The sequence below is a fragment of the Chlorocebus sabaeus genome, chromosome X (assembly GCF_047675955.1).
Source record: "Chlorocebus sabaeus isolate Y175 chromosome X, mChlSab1.0.hap1, whole genome shotgun sequence".
Taxonomy (NCBI): Eukaryota; Metazoa; Chordata; class Mammalia; order Primates; family Cercopithecidae; genus Chlorocebus; species Chlorocebus sabaeus.
Window position 1 is genome coordinate 5,062,227 of NC_132933.1, and position 24,107 is coordinate 5,086,333.

The following is a 24,107-nucleotide window of genomic DNA, read 5'->3' on the forward strand; positions in this document are numbered from 1 at the left end:
AAAACTTTAAATATTGATTAAGTACTCTTCAAGTCACTTTTTCAAGGATAAAAATCTTCTTTGAGAGGAATGGCTTATACTGCTCAGAATGGAAATAATCACATAAGTTGTTTTTTTCATGTCAACTTTTGTATTTCGGTGTGCCACATAAATGCTTGAAATGTACTTCCTGTTTTGTTAGAGAATATTAAAAGGTCATGCTGTAATACAATTAAAAAATTTTCAACTTCCTCATGTTAGTTTTCCAGTGTTGCTGAACATACTATCATAAACTTAGTAGCTAAAACAGTGTTCAATTATTTTCTAGGTTTCCCTGCACTGCTGAAGTTCAGTCATTTATGTCAAAACTTTTTTGACAAAATGACCCTTGATTCTCAACTTTCTCTTTACCTACTTTTTAAAAATTAAACTTTCATTTTCAGATAATCATAGATTCATGTGTAGTTGTAAGAAATAATAGAGAAGGACCCCTTGTACCCTTCACCCAGTTTCCCCTAATAGCAGCATCTTGAAAATTGTACTCTACTATCATAGCCATATGTTGACATAGATATAATCTATGCATTTATTCAAATTTCCTAGTTTTGTTTGCACTCACATGTGTGTGTGTCTTCTCTGCACTTTTATCACGTGTGTAGGTTTGTGTATCTATCATCACAGTCAGATACGAACTGTTCCATCGCCATAAGTATGCCATGATTACATTTTATAACCACACCCACCTTCCTACAATTTTATTTCCCCTTCCCCATCCCTTTCCTAATCTCTGGCAACCATTGATCTGTTTTCCATTTGTAAAATGTTGTCATTTAATGACATTCAGTTTTGGGGGAGGCAAAAAGAAAAGTTGTATTTAAAAAATGTTATGTAAATATAATTATAAAGTAGGCAACCCTTTGGAATTGGCCTTTTTCATGTATAATTCAGTTGGCATCCATTCATATTGTTGGGTGTATCAGTTGCTTCTTCATTCTTATTGCCAAGGAGTATTCCATGGGATGGATGTACCACAGTTTGTTTACTTGATGTATTGAAGCCAGTTTTGGCTATTATGAACAAGGCTGCTGTAAACTCTCATGCATAGTATTTTTGTGTGAACATAAATTTCTCTTTCTTTATGAGTAAATGCCCAAGAGTGCAATGACTGGATCACATGGTTGTTACATGTTTAGTTTTATAAGAAATGATCAGTTTTCCATGAAGGTTGTAATATTTTGCAATCCCTAAAGCATTATGTCAGTGCCATTTTCTCTGTATCTTCACCAGTATTTGGGCTATCACTATTTTCGTTTTAGTCATTTTATAAGTGTGTGGTAATATCTTGTTGTGGTTTAGTTTGCATTTCTCTGGCTAATGATATTGAACACCTTTTCATGTATTCGTTTGCCATCCGTATATCCTATTCAGTGGAATGTCTGTTCATGTCTTTGGTCCATTTTCTAACTAGATTTTTTGTTTTTCTTACTACTGAGTTTGAGAGTTCCTTAAATATTGTAGACATTTGTCCTTAGTCAGATATGTGGTTTGCAAATACTTTCTTCCATTCTGTAGCTTGTCTTTTCATCCTCTTAACAGAGTCTTTTGCAGAAGTTTTAGATTTTGATGATGTCTAGTTTATCAATTTTTCCTTTTATCGATAGTACTTATTTTTTTTTGTCCAAGACAGGGTCTCACTCTGTTTCCCAGGCTGCAGTGCAGTGGCATGATCATGGTTCACTGCAGCCTTGACCTTACGGGCTCAAGTGATCCTCGCCCCTCAGCTTCCCAAGTAGCTGGGACTATAGTTGCGCACTACCACACCTGGCTAATTTTTGTATTTTTTGCAGAGATAAGGTCTCACTGTGCTGCCCAGGCTGGTCTTGAACTCCGGGCTCAAGCCATCTACCCATCTTAGCCCCCCAAAGTGCTAGGATTACAGGCATGAACCACTGCACTCGGCCTGGATCGTGCTTTTGATGCCAAATCTAAGAACAAGATCTTTGTGTATACCTAGGTTTTATAGATTTTCTCCTGTGTTTTTTTTCCTGAAACTTCACTTGCTTGCCCGTGAATGTCTAATTGTTCTAGGACCATTTGTTAAAAAGACTATCTGCCCGTTGAATTGCTTTTGAGCCTTAAAAAAATCATTTGGAATTTAACTGTTTTTGTTGCACTTGGTATCCTTATATTTTGTTGAGGAATTTTGCATCTATATTACTAACAGAAATAGGTTTGTAGTTTTTTTTGTGATGTCTTTGTCTGGTTTTGATATCAGCACACTACTGATTTCATTGGCTTATTTAGGTAGTGTTGTCTCCTCTTATTTTCTGGAAGAGTTGCTGAAGAATTGCTGTTAATTATTTAAATATTTTATAGAATTTATCAGTGAAGGCATATGATTCTGGGCTTTTCTTTTGGGAAAGTTTTTTGTATTATTAGTTCTATCTATTACAGATCTATTCAGATTTTCTATTTCCTTTTTAAAATTTTTATTTATTTATTTTTTTGATGCTCTATACCTTCAGAGAATCTTCTCTAGTAACAAACTGTGGAAATGACCCCTGAAAGTAGAATCTTAAGTCTCTTTTATTGCAGTCACCTTCGTGGGCGTGAAGTGGTGTCTTATTGTCTTATTGTGGTTTTGATGTGCATTTCCCTAATGCTAATGAAATCAAGCATCTTTTCATGTGCTTTATTGAATATTGCTTATGTTTTTTGGAGAAATGTCTGTTCAAATCCTTTGTCCATTTTAAATTGGGTTATTGTGTTTTTATTGGTGAGTTTCAGTTTTATTTTTATTTTGTTTTATTTAGTTTAATAGAGACAGGATCTCACCATGCTGCCTAAGCTGGTATTGCACTCGTGGGCTCAGGTGATGCTCCTGCCTCAGCCTCCCAAAGTGCTGGGATTATAGGCATGAGCCACCACACCTGGCCAGATTTTCTCTTTCTTCTTGGGTCAACTTCAGTAGTTTGTATCTTTCTAGGAGTTTGTCCATTTCATCTAGGCTGTCCAATTTATTGGCATACTTCTGTCAATGATATTCCCTTAAAATCCTTTTCATTTCTATTAGGTCATTAGTGATATCCTTTCTTTCATTTCTGATTTCAGTAATGAGTCTTCTGTCCTTTTCTTTGTCAGTCTTGCTAAAGGTTTGTCAATTTTGTTGATCTTTTCAAAAACCATCTTTGGTTTTTATAGACTTTATTGTTCTTCTGTTACTTATTTCATTTGTTTCTACTAGAGATGGGGTTTCACCATGTTGGCCAGGCTGGTCTCTTGGCCAGGCTGTTCTCAAACTCCTGACCTCATGATCTGCCCACCATGATCTCCTAAAGTGCTGGGATTACAGGCATGGGCCACCGTGCCTGGCGAGATCTTTGTTTTTTGTTTAGGTTGGCATTTATTGCTATAAAGTTCTCTCTCAGGACTGCTTTTGCTGCATCTCATAAGTTTTGGTATGTTGTGTTTCTATTTTTATTTGTGTCAAGAATTTTTTTGATTTCCCTTTTGATTTCTTCTTTGACCCATTTGTTGCTCAGGAGAATGTTGTTTAATTTCTACACATTTGTGAATTTTCCAGTTCTCTGTTAACTTCTAGTTTTGTACCATCGTGGGTGGAAAAGACACTTGATTTGATTTCAGTCTTGTTAAATTTATTAAGACCTTTTCTGTGACCTAACATGTGACCTGTCCTGGAGAATGTTCCATGTGTGCTTGAAAAGAATGTGTATTCTGCTGCTGTTGGATAGAATGTTTTGTATATGTCTGTTAGGTCCATTTGGTCTAGAGTGTTGTCCTGGCCCACTGTTTCTTTATTGATTTTTCTGTCTGGATGACCTGTCCATTGTTGAAAATGTAATATTTTCATCTTCTTAACCGGGTCTTTTAGAGGAAATGTTTTAATTTTCACAAGGCAGATGTATCAGTTTTTCTTTTTATGGAACGTGGCTTTGTTGTCAGTTGTGTGAACTCTTTACCAAGCTCTCAGTCCCAAAGATTTTTTTATGTTTTCTTTTGAAGTTTCATAACTTTAAGTAAAGACGATCACCCATTTTGAGCTCATTTTTAATAAGGTGTGCGGATTAGGTTGAGATTCATTGTTTTTACCTGTTGATGCCCAGTTTGTTCAGCTTTACTTATTGATGCCCGCTCCAGCACCATTTGTTCAAAAGGCTATGCTTTATCAAATTGCTTTTGTACCTTTATCAAGAATCACTTGAGTGTATTTGGAATCTTTTTGCACTCTTCATTCTGTTCGATTGATCTGTGTGTCTGTCCCTCAGCCACTGTTCTGATTACTATAACTATAAATTCAGCTTTAATATTGGTTAGAGTGATTTTTTCCACTTTATTCTGCTTTGTCAAGTTCTTTTAAGGCTCTTCTAGGGCCTGTGCCTTTCCATATAATTTTAGATTAAGTTTGTCTTTGCCTAGTCTAGAAAAAATCTTACTGGGATTATGATAGGATGTGTATTAAACATAGATCCATTTTGGGACAGTTGACATTTTTACTTTGTGGAGTCTTCTAATCCATGAATACAGTATGTCTCTCAACTGATGTATGTCTTCTTTGATGTCTTTTCTTGAGAACACTGTAATTTTCGGTATAGAGGATCCCGTACATGTTTAAATGTATGTTTAAATATTTTCTTTTCTAGCCGGGCGTGGTGGCTTACGCCTGTAATCCCAGCACTTTAGGAGGCCGAGGCGGGCAGATTACGAGGTCAGGAGTTCAAGACCAGCCTGACCAACATGGTGAAACCCAGTCTCTAATAAAAATTTAAAAATCAGTGGGGCGTGGTGGCATGCACCTGTAATCCCACCTACTCAGGAGGCTGAGGCAGGAGAATCGCTTGAACTCGGAAGGTGGAGTTTGCAGTGAGCCGAGATCACACTATTGCACTCCAGCCTGGGTAACAAAGTGAGTCTCTGTCTCAGAAAAAAAAAAAAAAAAAAAAAAGGCCAGGTGTGGTGGCTCATGCCTGTAATCCCAGCACTTTGGGAGGCTGAGGCGGGCAGATCACAAGGTCAGGAGATTAAGACCATCCTGGCTGACATGGTGAAGCCCCATCTCTACTAAAAATACAAAAAATTAGCCAGGTGTCGTGGTGGGTGCCTGTAGTCCCAGCTACTCAGGAGACTGAGGCAGGAGAATGGCGTGAACCTGGGAGGCAGAGCTTGCAGTTAGCCAAGATCGCGCCACTGCACTCCAGCCTGGGCGACAGAGGGAAACTCCGTCTTTTTTTTTCTTTTTTTTGAGACTGAGTCTTGCTCTGCTGCCCAGGCTGGAGTGCAGTGGCATGATCTGGTCTCACTGCAGCCTCCACCTCCCCAGCTCAAGCAAGATTCTCCCACCTCAGCCTCCCAAGTAGCTGGGACTACAGGCACATACCACCACACCTGGCTAATTTTTGTATTTTTAGTAAAGATGGGGTTTCACCATGTTGCCCAGGTTTCAAACTCCTGAGCTCAGGTGATCTGCCCGCTTTGTCCTCTTAAAGTGCAGGTATTATAGGCGTGAGCCACTGTCCCATCCTAAATATTTTCTTTGGAGCAATTGTGAATGGCAGTGTCTTTTTAATTTTGGGTTTAATATGTTCACTACTTTTTTTTTTTTTTTTAATTTATTTATTATTATTAAACTTCAACTTGTAGGGTACATGTGCACAACGTGCAGGTTTGCTACATATGTATACTTGTGCCATGTTGGTGTGCTGCACCCATCAACTCGTCATTTACATCAGGTATAACTCCCAATGCAATCCCTCCCCCCTCCCCCCTCCCCATGATAGGCCCCGGTGTGTGATGTTCCCCTTCCCGAGTCCAAGTGATCTCATTGTTCAGTTCCCGCCTATGAGTGAGAACATGCGGTGTTTGGTTTTCTGTTCTTGTGATAGTTTGCTGAGAATGATGGTTTCCAGCTGCATCCATGTCCCTACAAAGGACACAAACTCATCCTTTTTTATGGCTGCATAGTATTCCATGGTGTATATGTGCCACATTCTCTTAATCCAGTCTGTCACTGATGGACATTTGGGTTGATTCCAAGTCTTTGCTATTGTGAATAGTGCTGCAATAAACATACGTGTGCATGTGTCTTTATAGCAGCATAATTTATAATCCTTTGGGTATATACCTAGTAATGGGATGGCTGGGTCATATGGTACATCTAGTTCTAGATCCTTGAGGAATCGCCATACTGTTTTCCATAATGGTTGAACTAGTTTACAATCCCACCAACAGTGTAAAAGTGTTCCTATTTCTCCACATCCTCTCCAGCACCTGTTGTTTCCTGACTTTTTAATGATCGCCATTCTAACTGGTGTGAGATGGTATCTCATTGTGGTTTTGATTTGCATTTCTCTGATGGCCAGTGATGATGAGCATTTTTTCATGTGTCTGTTGGCTGTATGAATGTCTTCTTTTGAGAAATGTCTGTTCATATCCTTTGCCCACTTTTTGATGGGGTTGTTTGTTTTTTTCTTGTAAATTTGTTTGAGTTCTTTGTAGGTTCTGGGTATTAGCCCTTTGTCAGATGAGTAGATTGCAAAACTTTTCCCCCATTCTGTAGGTTGCCTGTTCACTCTGATGGTAGTTTCTTTTGCTGTGCAGAAGCTCTTTAGTTTAATGAGATCCCATTTGTCAATTTTGGCTTTTGCTGCCGTTGCTTTTGGTGTTTTAGACATGAAGTCTTTGCCCATGCCTATGTCCTGAATGGTACTACCTAGGTTTTCCTCTAGGATTTTTATGGTATTAGGTCTAACATTTAAGTCTCTAATCCATCTTGAATTAATTTTCGTATACGGAGTAAGGAAAGGATCCAGTTTCAGCTTTCTACTTATGGCTAGCCAATTTTCCCAGCACCATTTATTAAATAGGGAATCCTTTCCCCATTTCTTGTTTCTCTCAGGTTTGTCAAAGATCAGATGGCTGCAGATGTGTGGTATTATTTCTGAGGACTCTGTTCTGTTCCATTGGTCTATATCTCTGTTTTGGTACCAGTACCATGCTGTTTTGGTTACTGTAGCCTTGTAGTATAGTTTGAAGTCAGGTAGCGTGATGCCTCCAGCTTTGTTCTTTTGACTTAGGATTGTCTTGGAGATGCGGGCTCTTTTTTGGTTCCATATGAACTTTAAGCAGTTTTTTCCAATTCTGTGAAGAAGCTCATTGGTAGCTTGATGGGGATGGCATTGAATCTATAAATTACCTTGGGCAGTATGGCCATTTTCACGATATTGATTCTTCCTATCCATGAGCATGGTATGTTCTTCCATTTGTTTGTGTCCTCTTTTATTTCACTGAGCAGTGGTTTGTAGTTCTCCTTGAAGAGGTCCTTTACATCCCTTGTAAGTTGGATTCCTAGGTATTTTATTCTCTTTGAAGCAATTGTGAATGGAAGTTCATTCCTGATTTGGCTCTCTGTTTGACTGTCACTGGCGTATAAGAATGCTTGTGATTTTTGCACATTAATTTTGTATCCTGAGACTTTGCTGAAGTTGCTTATCAGCTTAAGGAGATTTTGGGCTGAGACAATGGGGTTTTCTAAATATACAATCATGTCGTCTGCAAACAGGGACAATTTGACTTCTTCTTTTCCTAACTGAATCCCCTTGATTTCTTTCTCTTGCCTGATTGCCCTAGCCAGAACTTCCAACACTATGTTGAATAGGAGTGGTGAGAGAGGGCATCCCTGTCTTGTGCCAGTTTTCAAAGGGAATTTTTCCAGTTTTTGCCCATTCAGTATGATATTGGCTGTGGGTTTGTCATAAATAGCTCTTATGATTTTGAGGTACGTTCCATCAATACCGAATTTATTGAGCGTTTTTAGCATGAAGGGCTGTTGAATTTTGTCAAAAGCCTTTTCTGCATCTATTGAGATAATGATGTGGTTCTTGTCTTTGGTTCTGTTTATATGCTGGATTATGTTTATTGATTTGTGAATGTTGAACCAGCCTTGCATCCCAGGGATGAAGCCCACTTGATCATGGTGGATAAGCTTTTTGATGTGCTGCTGAATCCGGTTTGCCAGTATTTTATTGAGGATTTTTGCATCGATGTTCATCAGGGATATTGGTCTAAAATTCTCTTTTTTTGCTGTGTCTCTGCCAGGCTTTGGTATCAGGATGATGTTGGCCTCATAAAATGAGTTAGGGAGGATTCCCTCTTTTTCTATTGATTGGAATAGTTTCAGAAGGAATGGTACCAGCTCCTCCTTGTACCTCTGGTAGAATTCAGCTGTGAATCCATCTGGTCCTGGACATTTTTTGGTTGGTAGGCTATTAATTATTGCCTCAATTTCAGAGCCTACTATTGGTCTATTCAGGGATTCAACTTCTTCCTGGTTTAGTCTTGGAAGAGTGTAAGTGTCCAGGAAATTATCCATTTCTTCTAGATTTTCCAGTTTATTTGCGTAGAGGTGTTTATAGTATTCTCTGATGGTAGTTTGTATTTCTGTGGGGTCGGTGGTGATATCCCCTTTATCATTTTTAATTGCGTCGATTTGATTCTTCTCTCTTTTCTTCTTTATTAGTCTTGCTAGTGGTCTGTCAATTTTGTAGATCTTTTCAAAAAACCAACTCCTGGATTCATTGATTTTTTTGGAGGGTTTTTTGTGTCTCTATCTCCTTCAGTTCTGCTCTGATCTTAGTTATTTCTTGCCTTCTGCTAGCTTTCGAATGTGTTTGCTCTTGCTTCTCTAGTTCTTTTAATTGCGATGTTAGAGTGTCAATTTTAGATCTTTCCTGCTTTCTCTTGTGGGCATTTAGTGCTATAAATTTCCCTCTACACACTGCTTTAAATGTGTCCCAGAGATTCTGGATGTTGTATCTTTGTTCTCATTGGTTTCAAAGAACATCTTTATTTCTGCCTTCATTTCGTTATGTACCCAGTAGTCATTCAGGAGCAGGTTGTTCAGTTTCCATGTAGTTGAGCGGTTTTGATTGAGTTTCTTAGTCCTGAGTTCTAATTTGATTGCACTGTGGTCTGAGAGACAGTTTGTTATAATTTCTGTTCTTGTACATTTGCTGAGGAGTGCTTTACTTCCAATTACGTGGTCAATTTTGGAGTAAGTACGATGTGGTGCTGAGAAGAATGTATATTCTGTTGATTTGGGGTGGAGAGTTCTATAGATGTCTATTAGGTCTGCTTGCTGCAGAGATGAGTTCAATTCCTGGATATCCTTGTTAACTTTCTGTCTCGTTGATCTGTCTAATGTTGACAGTGGAGTGTTGAAGTCTCCCATTATTATTGTATGGGAGTCTAAGTCTCTTTGTAAGTCTCTAAGGACTTGCTTTATGAATCTGGGTGCTCCTGTATTGGGTGCATATATATTTAGGATAGTTAGCTCTTCCTGTTGAATTGATCCCTTTACCATTATGTAATGGCCTTCTTTGTCTCTTTTGATCTTTGATGGTTTAAAGTCTGTTTTATCAGAGACTAGTATTGCAACCCCCGCTTTTTTGTGTTCTCCATTTGCTTGGTAAATCTTCCTCCATCCCTTTATTTTGAGCCTATGTATGTCTCTGCGTGTGAGATGGGTCTCCTGAATACAGCAGACTGATGGATCTTGACTCTTTATCCAGTTTGCCAGTCTGTGTCTTTTAATTGGAGCATTTAGTCCATTTACATTTAAGGTTAAGATTGTTATGTGTGAACTTGATCCTGCCATTATGATATTAACTGGTTATTTTGCTCGTTAGTTGATGCAGTTTCTTCCTAGCCTTGATGGTCTTTACATTTTAGCATGTTTTTGCAATGGCTGGTACCGGTTGTTCCTTTCCATGTTTAGTGCTTCCTTCAGGGTCTCTTGTAAGGCAGGCCTAGTGGTGACAAAATCTCTAAGCATTTGCTTATCTGTAAAGGATTTTATTTCTCCTTCACTTATGAAACTTAGTTTGGCTGGATATAAAATTCTTGGTTTAAAATTCTTTTCTTTAAGAATGTTGAATATTGGCCCCCACTCTCTTCTGGCTTGAAGAGTTTCTGCCGAGAGATCTGCTGTTAGTCTGATGGGCTTCCCTTTGTGGGTAACCCGACCTTTCTCTCTGGCTGCCCTTAAGATTTTTTCCTTCATTTCAACTTTGGTGAATCTGGCAATTATGTGTCTTGGAGTTGCTCTTCTCGAGGAGTATCTTTGTGGCGTTCTCTGTATTTCCTGGATTTGAATGTTGGCCTGCCCTACTAGGTTGGGGAAGTTCTCCTGGATGATATCCTGAAGAGTGTTTTCCAACTTGGTTCCATTTTCCCCCTCACTTTCAGGCACCCCAATCAGACGTAGATTTGGTCTTTTTACATAATCCCATACTTCTTGCAGGCTTTGTTCATTTCTTTTTCTTCTTTTTTCTTTTGGTTTCTCTTCTCGCTTCATTTCATTCATTTGATCCTCCATCGCTGACATTCTTTCTTCCAGTTGATCGAGTCGGTTACTGAAGCTTGTGCATTTGTCACGTATTTCTCGTGCCATGGTTTTCGTCTCTTTCATTTCGTTTGTGAGCTTCTCTGCATTAATTACTCTAGCCATCAATTCTTCCACTTTTTTTTCAAGATTTTTAGTTTCTTTGTGCTGGGTACGTAATTCCTCCTTTAGCTCTGAGAAATTTGATGGACTGAAGCCTTCTTCTCTCATGTCGTCAAAGTCATTCTCCGTCCAGCTTTGATCCGTTGCTGGCGATGAGCTGCGCTCCTTTGCCGGGGGAGATGCGCTCTTATTTTTTGAATTTCCAGCTTTTCTGCCCTGCTTTTTCCCCATCTTTGTGGTTTTATCTGCCTCTGGTCTTTGATGATGGTGATGTACTGATGGGGTTTTGGTGTAGGTGTCCTTCCTGTTTGATAGCTTTCCTTCTAACAGTCAGGATCCTCAGCTGTAGGTTGTAGCTGTAGGAGATTGCTTGAGGTCCACTCCAGACCCTGTTTGCCTGGGTATCAGCAGCAGAGGCTGCAGAAGATAGAATATTTCTGAACAGCGAGTGTACCTGTCTGATTCTTGCTTTGAAAGCTTCCTCTCAGGGGTGTACTCCACCCTGTGAGGTGTGGGGTGTCAGACTGCCCCTAGTGGGGGATGTCTCCCAGTTAGGCTACTCAGGGGTCAGGGACCCACTTGAGCAGGGTGTCTGTCCCTTCTCAGATCTCAACCTCCGTGTTGGGAGATCCACTGCTCTCTTCAAAGCTGTCAGACAGAGTCGTTTGCGTCTGCAGAGCTGCTGCGTTTGTTATTGTTTACTGTGCCCTGTCCCCAGAGGTGGAGTCTACAGAGACAGGCAGGTTTCCTTGAGCTGCTGTGAGCTCCACCCAGTTCGAGCTTCCCAGCAGCTTTGTTTACCTACTTAAGCCTCAGCAATGGCGGGCGCCCCTCCCCCAGCCTGGCTGCTGCCTTGCCGGTAGATCACAGACTGCTGTGCTAGCAATGAGGGAGGCTCCGTGGGTGTGGGACCCTCCCGGCCAGGTGTGGGATATGATCTCCTGGTGTGCCTGTTTGCTTAAAGCGCAGTTTTGGGGTGGGAGTTACCCGATTTTCCAGGTGTTGTGTGTCTCAGTTCCCCTGGTTAGGAAAAGGGATTCCCTTCCTCCTTGCTCTTTCCAGGTGAGGCAATGCCTCACCCTGCTTCAGCTCTCGCTGGTTGGGCTGCAGCAGCTGACCAGCACCGATCGTCTGGCACTCCCCAGTGAGATGAATCCAGTACCTCAGTTGAAAATGCAGAAATCACCGGTCTTCTGTGTCGCTCGCGCTGGGAGTTGGAGACTGGAGCTGTTCCTATTCGGCCATCTTGCTCCGCCCCCCGCGTTCACTACTATTATATGTGATCGATATTATTGATCTTGTATCCTGAGACCTTGCTGAACTCCCTTATTAGTTATAGGAATTTTTTGTAGATTTCTTGGAATTTTCTATGTACCCGATCATGTCATCTGCAAATAGAAACATATATAGTTCTTCCTTTCCAATCTGTATATATTTTTTCATGTTGCAATGCTAGACATTTCAGTACCATGTTAAATAAGAGTGGTAAGAGTGATGTCCTTGCTCTGTTTCAGACCTTAGAGAAAGAGCGTTTAGTCTTTCACCATTAAGTCTGATGATAGCTATACGTGTTTTCTAGATGTTCTTTATGAAGTTGAGATAGTTCCCCTTTATTTCTAATTTGCTGAAAGTATTTTTTTTCCATAAGTGGGTGTTAGATTTTTTCATGTCCATTGATATGATTTGTCTTCTTTGGCCTGTTGACAGGGTAGATTACATTGATTGATTTTCAAGTATTGATCCAGCTTGCCTGACTGGAATAAATTCAATTTTTCATGCTGTTTAATTCTCTTTATGCATTCTATTATGTTTGCTAATATTTTGTTGACGATTTGGCATGTAAATTGATGAGAGACATTAGTGTATGTGTGTATATATATATATATTTTTAAAATATGGTCTTGATATAGTTTGGCTCTGTGTCCCCACCCAAATCTCATCTCGAATTGTAATCCCCAGGTGTCTAGGGAGGGACCTGGTGGAAGGTGATGGGATCATAGGGATGGTTCCCCATGCTGTTCTCATGATAGTAAGTGAGTTCTCACGAGAGCTGATGATTTTTAAAGTGTTTGGCAGTTCCCGCTTTGCTCCTCTCTCTCTCCTGCCACCTTGTGAAGGTGCCTATCTCCCCTTTGCCTTCCACTATAATTGTAAATTTTCTGAGGCCTCCCCAGCCATGAGGAACTGTAAGTCAATTAAACCTCTTTTCTTTATAAATTATCCTGTCTCAGGCAGTATCTTTATATCAGTGTGAAAATGGACTAATACAGGTCTTTATCTGTGTTTGTTACCAGGGTAATACTGGCCTTACAAAATGAATGGGGAAGAAATTTCCTCCTGTCTCCAAGAGATTGTATACAATTGGTGTTAATTCCTTTTTAAATGTTTGGTAGAAATCTCCAGGTAAATCACCAAGTCCTGGAGGTTTCTTTTTTTTAGGAGACTTTAAATTGAATTAATTAATGGTTATACGAATATTCAGGTTGTGTATTTCATCTAGGTTGAGGTTTGTTTTTTGTTGTTGTTGTTGTTGTTGTTTTTTTGAGACGAAGTTTCACTTTTGTTGCCCAAGCTGGAGTGCAAAGGCGTGATCTCGGCTCACCACAACCTCCGCCTCCCAGGTTCAAGTGAATCTCCTGCCTCAGCCTCCTGAGTAGCTGGGATTATAGGCATGCACCACCACACCTGGCTAATTTTATATTTTTAGTAGAGACGGGGTTTCTCCATGTTGGTCAGGCTGATCTCGAACTCCTGACTCAGGTGTGATCCACCCACCCAAAGTACTGGGATTACAGGTGTGAGCCTCCGTGCCCGGCTGAGTTTTTTATTATTGTGGTAAGCATACATATAAAATGTACTGTTTTAACCATTTTTAAGTTGTATAATTCAGTGGTACTTAGTAGACATTTGCCTCTCCTTTAGTATTTCCTGGGCATTGGATCCGGGACCCCCTGCAAATACCAAAATCCTTTGATGCTCAATTCTCTGATATGAAATGGCATAGTATTTGCATATAACCTACACATATCCTCCCATATAGTTTAAATCATTTCCAGATTATTTATAATACCTAATATAGTATAATGCTGTATGGTTATTATACTGCATTTTTAAAATGTATATTATTTTTATAGTTGTATTACTTTTTTTTTGGTTCTTTGAATATTTTGATCCATGATTGGTCAAACACATGGTTCTGGATGCAGAACCTATGGATGTGGAGGCTCATTGGTATTCACAATGTTGTGCAGCTATTACCATGATCATTTCCAAAAGTTTTTCATCAGCCCAGTTAGAATCCCTATGCCCATACAACAGTAACTCCTCATTTCTCCTTACTCCTAGCCCCTGTAACCTCTGTTATACTTTCTATCTCTAAGAATTTGCCCATTCTAGGTACCTCTTATAAGCAGAATTGCACAAGATTTGTTCTTTTGTGTCTGGTTTATTTCACTTAATATAATGTTTTCCAGGTTTTTTCATGTTGCGGCGTGTATCAGAGTTTCTTTCTTTTAAGGCTGAATAATACTGCATTATATGTATATACCATATTTTGTTTATCCATTTATATGTTGATGGCCGTTTGTGTTGTTTCCATCGTTTAGCTTTTGTGAATAATGCTGTTAGGAACATTGGCGTACAGATGTCTGTTAGAGTCTCTGCTTTCAATTCATTTGGGTATGGACCTAGAAGTGGAATTGCTGGATCATATGGGAACTCTGTTTCACATTTTGAGGAAGTGCCAAACTGTTTTCCACAGCAGCTGCACCATTTTACATTCCCACCAGCAATATACCAGGGTTCCAATTTCTTCATGTCCACACTAATACTTGTAATTTTTCATTTTTCTTTTTAATAATAGCCATCCTAATGGGTGCAAACTGGTATCTTATTGCAGTTTTTATTTGATATCCCTAATGACTAATGACACTGAGCATCTTTTCATGTGCTTATTGGTCATTTGTATATCTTCTTTGAAGATATGTCTATTCAAGTCCTTTGCCCATTTTAAAACCGTTTTTTTGTTTGTTTTTGTTTTTTCCCTTTTTTTTTTTTTTTTTTGAGACAGGGTCTTGCTTTGTCACCTAGTCTGGAGTGCAGTGGTATGATCTCAGCTTACTGCACCCTCCACCTCCGGGCTCAAGCAATCCTCCTACTTCAGCCTCCTGAGGAGGTGGGACTACAGGTGTGCCACCACACCTGTCTAATTTTTGTGTGTGTGTGTGTTTTGTTTTTTTGTTTTTTTTGGTGGAGACAGGATTTCACCATGTTGTCCAGGCTGGTCTTGAACTTCTGGACTCAAGTAATCTACCCGCCTCAGCCTCCCAAAGTTCTGGGATTACAAGCATGAGCCACTTTGCCTAGCCTTAAAAATCAGGGTTTTTGTTGTTGTTGACTTGTGTAAGTTCTTTATATAGTGTGGATATTAATCCCTTATTGGATGTAAGATTTGTAAATATTTTCTCCCAAGAGAGTAAAAAGAGTTATCTTTTTGTCCTTTGATGCACAAAAGTTTTTAATTTTAGACTGGGCGTGGTGGCACATGCCTATAATCCCAGCACTTTGGGATGCCAAAGCAGGTGGATGGCTTGAGCCCAGGAGTTTGAGGCCAGCCTTGCCAACATGGGGCAACCCTGTCTGTACAAAAAATACAAAAATTAGCTGGGCATGGTGGCGTAAGCCTGTAGTCCCGGCTACTCAGGAGGCTAAGATAAGAAGATCACTTGAGTCTGGAAGGCGGAGGTTGCAGTGAGTGGCATGATTGTGCCACTGCGCTCCAGCCAGCTTGGTTGACAGAGTGAGACCCTGTCTCAAAAATTTTTAAATTTTGATGAAGATCAGTTTATTTATTTTGTTTTTGTTGTTGATGTTGCCTGTGCTTTTGGTATCATATCCAGGAAATCATCTTCAAATCCAATATCATGAAACGTTTTTGTAATGTTTTCTCCTGAGAGTTTTATAGTTTTAGCTTTTATATTTAGTTCTTTGAACTATTTCTTTTTTTCATGCCACCATGTCTAAGAATCTTCTATCTATTTTGAGTTAATTTTTGTATATAGTATAGGTCAGGGTCCAAAGTCATTCCTTTGCATGTGGATATCCAATTTTCCCAGCACCATTAGTTGGAAAGACTGTCCTTTCCCCCATCTAATGGTCTTGACATACTGTTGAGAATCTAGTGACCAAGGGTTTATATCTGGGCTTGCTTTCTTCCTTCCTTCCTCCTTTCTCTTCCCTTTTCCTTTCCTTTCTCCCCTTTCCCTCCCTCCCTCCCTGCCTCCCTCCGTCCCTCCCTCCCTTCCTTCCTTCCTTCTTCCCTCCCTCCCTCCCTTCTTCTCCTTTTTTTTTTTTTTTTTTTGACAGGGTCTCACTCTGTCGCCCAGGCTGGAGTATAGTGGTGTGATCACGGCTCACTCCAGCCTCCACCTGGGCTGAAGCGATCTTTCCATCTCAGCCTCTCAAGTAGCTGGAACCACAGGTGCATGTCACCACACTTGGCTAATTTTTTGTATTTTTTGTAGAGATGGGATTTCACTATGTTGCCAGACTGGTCTTGAGCTCCTGGGCTCAAGCAGTGTACCTGTCTCAGCCTCCCAAAGTGCTGAGATTACAGGCGTGAGCCACTGCACCCGGCCTATTTCTGGGCTTCCTAATATATTTCATGGGTTTGTATGTCTGTTCTTGATGTCAGTACCACACGTGTTGTGATATTTGTGGTTTTGTAGTAAATTTAAAAATCAGGAAGTGTGAATCTTCTATGTTCTTTTTCTAGATTGTTTTGGCTGTTTGAGGTTTCTTGAAATTCTGTGTGAATTTTAGGATGAATTTGTCTATTTCTGCAACAAATGTCATTGGGATTTTGGTAGAGATTCCATTGGATCTGTAGATTGCTTTAGATAGTATGCATTGCCATTTTAACAATTTAGCATCTTCTAATCCATGAACACAGGATTAGGTTGTATTTTGGTAGTTGGTGGTTTTTGAGAAATTGGTCCATTTCTTCCAAGTTGTCAAATATGTGAGCTAAAAAAGTTCATATTATTCCATTATTATTCTTTTACTGGTTGCAAGATCTATAATGTCCCATTTCAGTCCTTTTATTGGCATATCATCTTTTTTAACTTTTATGTTTGTTACTAAGGCTAGAGGTTTATCCCTTTTTACTATATAAATAAGCTTTTGGTTTTATTGATTTTTTTTTTTTTTTTAGTATTGCATTCCTATTTTCAATTTCATGGATCTCTGCTCTTGTGTGTATTATTTCTATCTGCTTGCTTTGGTTTTGTTTTTCTAGTATCTAGCTAGCTTCTTTTTCTAGCATCTCGAATTAGTAACTTGGGTTATTGATTTGAGACGTTTCTTGATATCTAACTTATGCATTGAGTACTATAAACTTCTCTCTGCACTGCTTTAGATCCCACGTATTTTGCTATGTTGTGTTTTCATTTTCACACAGTTCTATGTATTTTAAAAAATTTCCTTTGAAACTTTTTCTTTGACCCTTGTTTTATTTAGAAGTATGTTGTTTAATATCCAAATGTTTAGAGATTTTCTTGTTTTCTATTGTTTCTTCTCTGTTTCTAATTTGAATTAAGTATAATTAATGATACCTCTCTGCATAATTTCAATACTTTTAACTTTGTTGAAGTTTATTTCCTGGTTCATAATATGATCTCAGGCGAATATTCTGTGAGTGGTTAAACAATTGTTTACTCTGCTGTGATTGGCTGGTGTGTCCTGTTGTGCTGATTAAATCCCATTGGTTGATTATTGTTCACTTCTTCAATATCCTTGTAGATTTTCTGTCTAGTAATTCTACCAATTGCTGTGAGTGGAGTGTTGAAGTCCCCAACTATAAATGTGTGTTTGCTTATTTCTCCTTTTAGCTCTATCAGGTTTTACTTAATGTGTCTAGACACTCTATTGTTAGGTGCACACACTTTCAGGATGATTATGTCTTCTTGCTAGATTGGTCATTTTATCATTTTGTAATATCCCTCTTTATTCTATCTGAGAACTGTTGGGTCATGACTTGACTTACTGTATTGTTTTTGTACTTTCTTTGCAGAAGATTCAGACCTGCATTTCTTTGATCCACAGACAACACCGAAGGTCTATCAAAAAATGATAGGCAATACATTTTAAATGTCCCTAGGCAGTTTGGATATCACATTATTGCTCTGTAAAACTCATTTAGGTTTTTTTCCCCACATACATTGCTGTTTCTCTCCCAGTACTTGCTGTATATAGCACTATCTTTGTCTTTTCCGTCTATTAACTTCAATAGTGAGAACAGTTACAGCACAGTCTTCTGAAGTTCAAGAAAAGAATCAATTGGAAAATGTATGAATGCCATCTGTGTAATTGCTGTGAAAGAAGTCCATATTTGAAAGGAATCTGGTTGAGCCCAGAGACCTAACGTTTATAACAGTAACCACAGTTTTATAAAATTATATATATGTGTGTTGTAACCACTTGCTGTGTATAAGATACTAAAACAGTTCACTGGGAATGCAACCTCAATCTGTCCATCCCTGGGCAGGATTAGCTATAGTTCAAGTGCCACATTGACAGTGGTGGAACCAAGGCTTGGAGCTCTCAAGCACTTGTGCTCAAACTCTAGAACTCCTCGGTCCATGTGGTCGTCTCCCACAGATCCGGGCTCAAGTCCCAGCTTTACCACTTACCTGGCCACATGTGGGACTATGTCTGCCTCATAACCCCCATCCCCTGAAGAAAAGTGAACAGAACCCATGTCATTGAAGCCTTTTATATCTCTTTGTCATCCATCTCAAAGTGATTATTTAGAGGTGCTATAGGAGCCTCAAGGACCAAGACAAGAATATTCATGATGTAACTTCCCTGAGACATGAATGGCTGCTACATTTTGTTCCTAAATGTGCTCGCTTTACTGTCCTCTCTTCCCCTTTTAGAGAAATGGAACCAGGTAACCACCACGACCAAGAGGCCAGTAACCACCAGAGCTCCAGCAAATACTTTAGGTAAGGAGGCCGCTCTGAGGAGAGCAGTAAGGGAAGGATCCCATGGGGCTCCCTCTGAGACAGGATCCAAATGAGCTACCCATAGATGAACTAATTGAGTATTTCTTTTATTTTGGGATCCCATGAAGGAAATGATTTTGACTTGGCTGATGCCTTGGATGATCGAAATGATCGAGATGATGGCCGCAGGAAACCGATTGCTGGAGGAGGAGGTAAGTCCCACCTGGTCTGGTTCTGTCTCATTAATTACGTCATCCCACAGAGACAGAGCCAGCCTGGGCCTGGCAGAGCTGGAGGCACTTCAAATCACTGGAGAACCCTATCTTGGTGGTACTCAAACTTTTTTGGTCTCGGGACTCCCGAAATCATTGAGATCTCAAGAGATTTTGCTTATGTGGGTCACGTTTATCAATACTCATCATCTTAGAATTTAAAACCGAAAGACTTTATTAATCTAAAATGAGCAACATTAAACCCATACATTTAACATAAATAACATTTTTATGAGAAATAACTATGCTTGCAAGACAAAAACTTGTATTCAGGAGAGCGACATGATGTTACATTTTTGCAGATTTCTCTCATGTCTGGCTGGATGGAAGCAGCTGGATTCTCACAGGCACTTTATTCCATCGCGAGATGTTGTTTTGGTTGAAGTATATGAAGGAAATCTGGCCTCACACCCATACTCAGGGGGGAAAGGGAGGAATATTTTCACAGACTTTTCAGATCCTTGTGGCTAATCTTGGATAGGACATCAAAACTTGGCCCCAACAAAAGCGGTTGTTTCTTACAGGTTAAGCGTAGTGTGGAGTGTGAAACTCTATCAGTACACTTTCCACACTTGGTTCTGTGGGACTCTCTTGTCCTTTCAATGGATCTTTTACTCGTTCATAAATTTTCTGTTTCCTTGTATCAGTTTCCTTGCCGCATAACAAAAATCAGAAACTCTGAGTTAAGACAACACCCATTTATTATCTTACTGTTTCCTTTGGTCCGGAGTTGAGGAACAGCTAAGCTGAGTGTTCTGCTCAGGAGCTCATATAGTTGCAGTCAAGGTGTTGGTGAGGGCTGGGGTCTTGTCTGAGGTTGGGTTCCCTTCCAAGCTCAGTTGGTTGTTGACAGTGCATTCCCTTGCAGCTATAGAAATAATGACTGTTTGCTGCTTTAAGACCAGCAGGAGAATGACCGACAGAGGGGTTGGTAGGGGAGAAAGGAGGAGAGACCGACTGACTCTGTTGCTTCTCATGTCTGAGCTCAGAGAAGGCCTGAGCCTGCTTTTGAGGATATCACCTGATTAAGTCATGCCCATCTAGGATAATCTCCTTTTTGATTAATGCAAAGTCAAATTGATTTGGTACCTTAATTACCTCTGCAAAGTTCCTTCACCTTTGGCATGTAATGTAACCTAATCACGGGAGTGGTAGCCATCCTATCCATGGTTCTCCTCATACTCAGAGTGGTGGGACATTATGCGGGACATGTACACCAGTGGAAGGGGGTCTGGGAGGGCCTCTTAGAATTTCATGAAGGGCATTCTTAAGTGGAACTGGCAATCATTTTCTGAATCCTGGGCAACATTATTAACACAAGTTTCTTGTTGCTGATTTTTTTTCTTGTCATTGAAATGTATGTTTTATTTTCTCCAGGTTTTTCAGACAAGGATCTTGAAGACATAGTAGGGGGTGGAGAATACAAACCTGACAAGGGTAAAGGTAGGAGCATTGATTTGTGCCAACACAATCCTTATTCTGGTGAAAAAGGTGATTATGCAGCAACCAGATTAATTGAGCCTCTGGGAAATGAGTGGTAGTTCCCAGACATCCCAGCCTGCCAATTGGGGTTCATTCAGAATGACATGAGTGATGCAGTTCAAGGGGGGGATTTATAAGCCATTTTGGAAAAGCTGCACATTTCCCCTGATGTTCCTTAAGCAGCAGTGCTGATAGGTTCAAGTTTCATGCTGGCTGAAGCCTATTTGCCGAGGCAACACCACCAATGACAATAACTGGGGGCCAGTGGACTCTGAAAACAGCCCTCTCAACCTCGAGAGACTCACTCACTTTTGGGATGGGAGGAGCAAACTCATCATGATAAGCATTTTTTTTAAGAGACCCATAGCAAGTCAGATGTCTTTTAAAATACCTTTTTATTTTGAAATGGTTCTCATAAGAAGTTGGAAAAATAGTTCTAGAGAGTTCCTGTGTACACTTCACCTAGCTTCTCCTTACATAACCTTAGTCATTGTCAAAACCAGGAAGTCAACACTAGTACAGTATTGTTAAATCAGCTATAGACTTTGTTCAGATTGCATCAGATTTTGCATGCATTCAGATGTGCGTGTGTGAGCGAGTATGGGTAGGTCTATAAAAATGTTATGTGTGTAGATTTGAGTAACCATTACCATAATTAGGAGGCAGAACTGTTCCATCACCACAAAGAAGTTCCCTCATGTTACCCCAGAATAGTCATGTCCTCCCCGAGGCCAGATCGTGTTAATTCCCCAAGTGACCAAAGATTTCAACCTTTTATCATAGTATACATCAAGTATGAAGTATGAAGGGAATATTAGCCAGATTTGTTGATGTAGCAAGACAAGCTAGTGATTGTAACTTGTGGTTGTAACCCATTGTGATTGTAACTTGTGGTTGTAATCTGTTGTGATAGCAACATGTTGCGATGGTAAGCTGTGGTGGTAACTCTGGTTGTAACCTGTTGCAATGGCAAATTGCTATTACACCCGGTTGTAAGTGTGACAAGTTATGGGTGTATCTGGTTGTAACTCTCATATACTCCCCACAGTCTTGGCTGTGGTTACTAGTGTTTCCTCTTTTCTTGCGAGAACGGTGTGCCTTTCATACGGCAGTAGTGTTCTCTTCTGATTAAAGGATACCATAGTTAAATTTGTCCTTCGAAACACCTTTCCAGACAGAGTCATCTCTACTAAAAAGCACAAAAAGCCTCTAAATGAAACCCACAGGTGTCAGGAGAACATGAAACATTTAAAGGGTAAATCCAGCAAATTGGCCAATTACTCCTGGGTGATAAGTGGTATTTCCAGATGGTGAAATGAGAGCAGTAGGCACACATGTAAGCACACACATGAATGAAAGTCTGAATGGCATGTCAGGGGCTTTTCCTTATTAAAAGTGCATGTTTTAGCAAGGAAGAAGTGTTCAGAAATTCTTTAATTAGGCTCATATTTGAACTTCTCTTGTAAAGAATAATCAATTGTTAGCTTAAGTTGTACCCTCTGCCATTATAGGTGTCAGGAAAAGAAGATAAAGGGAGTCATGGAAAAAAGGACAAGTGTGAAACTGAAACATGGTTATGATAAGCACACCATGGAATTCTCAGATACTGTCCTTTACACAAAAATATGCTAATGCTGTGAGCAAAGGTAAAATATCACATTTCAATAAATTATGATCTTCAGCATAAAAAGAATCCTAATTAATGCATTTTTCAGGCTTGGGTCTTAGGCACATAGATTCAGCTATACTTTTGGAGTATATTTTCAAAATAATGCATTATTTGTTATGGACTTTTTTCTCAAGAAGGCCTCTTATTGACCCTGTAGAAGCCCCACATTTTGCCTATAGGTGACGATGACAGTCTTTTGTCAACAGGTCCTATTGCCTTTCTCTAAGAAGGTGATGGCCTATAAGCCCTCCTCCTCCACCCTTATTTCCTTCCTGCCCAGCCTAGGCAGGACTCTGATTGTCTCCCATTTCTACCAACAGACTGCTTTCCATAGCACTTTGAGAAATTTGAGGCCAGTGTTTCAACTCCTCATGGCCCCCTTGCCATGTATATCCTAGAGTATGCAAGCTCTAGGTTCCCAGTGGTTCCCAGTGGTTTCCTGATGGTCACAGCCCTCTGTCCTGTGTGGCCTCTGTAGCATTTGACTTTGATGATCACCTTCTCCTTAACATTCTTTCTTCCTGGGCCCTTTCTCACTCATTGACTGGTCTCATTCATGAGTCTCATTCACTGCTTCTTTCTGAACACTGTTGCCTCTTGGATTTATTTCCTTGGTGTCCAATTCTGTATGTCATTCTTTTTCACTGGAGAAGAGAATGGTATTAGAAATCAAGATTTGAGTATTCATTGCCTAGTGGCATATCACTACTTCTAGACTGTCTAAGCAGACAGAGATAGGAAACAGGAAATATATGTATATATACTAACCCGTGTGTCTTACCTCAGGCTGTTATGACAAATTACCACAGACTGGGTGATAATTAAGCAACAGACATTTGTTTCTCACAGTTCTAGAGGCTGGGAAGTCCAAGATCAAGTCACTGATAGATCCAGTATCTAGTGAGGATCTGCATCCTGTTTTGGAGATGGCTGTCTTCTTCTTGTATCCCTGATTGGTGGAGAGGACAGAGTAGGGAGAAAGCTCTGGTGTCTCTTCTTATAAAGGTCCTAATCCTATCATGAGGGGTTGGCCTTCATAATTAACTCCCAAAGACCCCACCTCCTAATATCATCACATTGAAGGTTAGGACTTCAACAAAATATGACCTTGAGAAGGAATACAAATGTTCAATACATAACACCATATATACACACATATCCAAATAATTTCTTTTAACCATCAGCAGGTATATAACCTAAACATGACTTCATACTTATATCTCCAACTGTAATCCAGTGCCAGAAGGATTATTTTGATCTTCCTTTTTTGCTTACCTATAACTTTCCTCTCTGACAGTGAGACACCTAGCTGCTACTACCTGTCATCTATTTACTATCTTACTCAATTCAGGTATATACATATAGAGCATCAGAACTGCTAACTCATACCCCCAGGAGAAACAACTTTACCAACTAGAGTCCAGTGTTTATGTTCAGTTTCTTTTGTCTTTACCTTACAGTTTCCAGTCAAAATACTGTTTTTCAAAGTTGCTTAGGTTCATTCCTTTACCTTCCTCATCCATTCAGTACAGTTATGCCACCCATTTATAATGGAGTTAGATTCATTTGTCATAGTCTCCTTTCCATCCTGGGAGTCCCCCACCCACCTGGTTGATGTTTTGCTCTTTTGCTTGTAGGCATTAAAGTTCACTCTTTGTAACATATAGTTCTATGGGTTTTGGCAAATGCATAGAGTCACATGTCCACCCCCCAAGTACCATACAGAACAGTTTCCTCACCATACAAGGACTTCTGTATATGCCCTTGATAGTCAGCCACTCCCCCTTCCCTCAACCCTAATCTATTTTCTATTAGTGCAACCACTTATTTGTTTATTTCTCTATAGTTTTACCTTATCCAGGATGCCATATAATTGGACCCATACAGTATATAGGCTTTTCAGACTAGCTTCTTTGGCTTGGCAATATGCATTTAAAGTTCTTTTGTGTTTTTTCATAGCTTGGTAGTTTGTTCTTTTTAGCATTGAACAATATCCCATTGTATGGATGTACCACTTTGTTTATCCATTCACCTGCTGAAGGACATCTTGGTTGCTTCCAGTCTGGGGTGAATATGAATAAAGCTGCCATAAACATTTTTTTTTTAGATAGGATCTCACTCTGTTGCCCAGCCTGGAGTGCAATAATGCAAACACAGTTCACTGAAGCATTGACCTCCTGATC

At 39.8% G+C, this 24,107-nt stretch overlaps 1 protein-coding gene across 2 annotated transcripts in view; it reads left to right on the top strand.

The window, feature by feature from the left end:
* The window catches only part of CD99L2 (CD99 molecule like 2), a 130,229-nt gene that overhangs the window by 82,074 nt on the left and 24,048 nt on the right, over positions 1-24,107 (top strand). For both annotated transcript variants that reach the window (XM_073013364.1, XM_073013365.1), the window contains 3 exons: positions 18,433-18,501; positions 18,630-18,713; positions 20,151-20,216. In XM_073013364.1, coding sequence (XP_072869465.1) covers positions 18,433-18,501; positions 18,630-18,713; positions 20,151-20,216 — 219 coding nt within the window. The remainder of the gene's footprint in view (positions 1-18,432; positions 18,502-18,629; positions 18,714-20,150; positions 20,217-24,107) is intronic.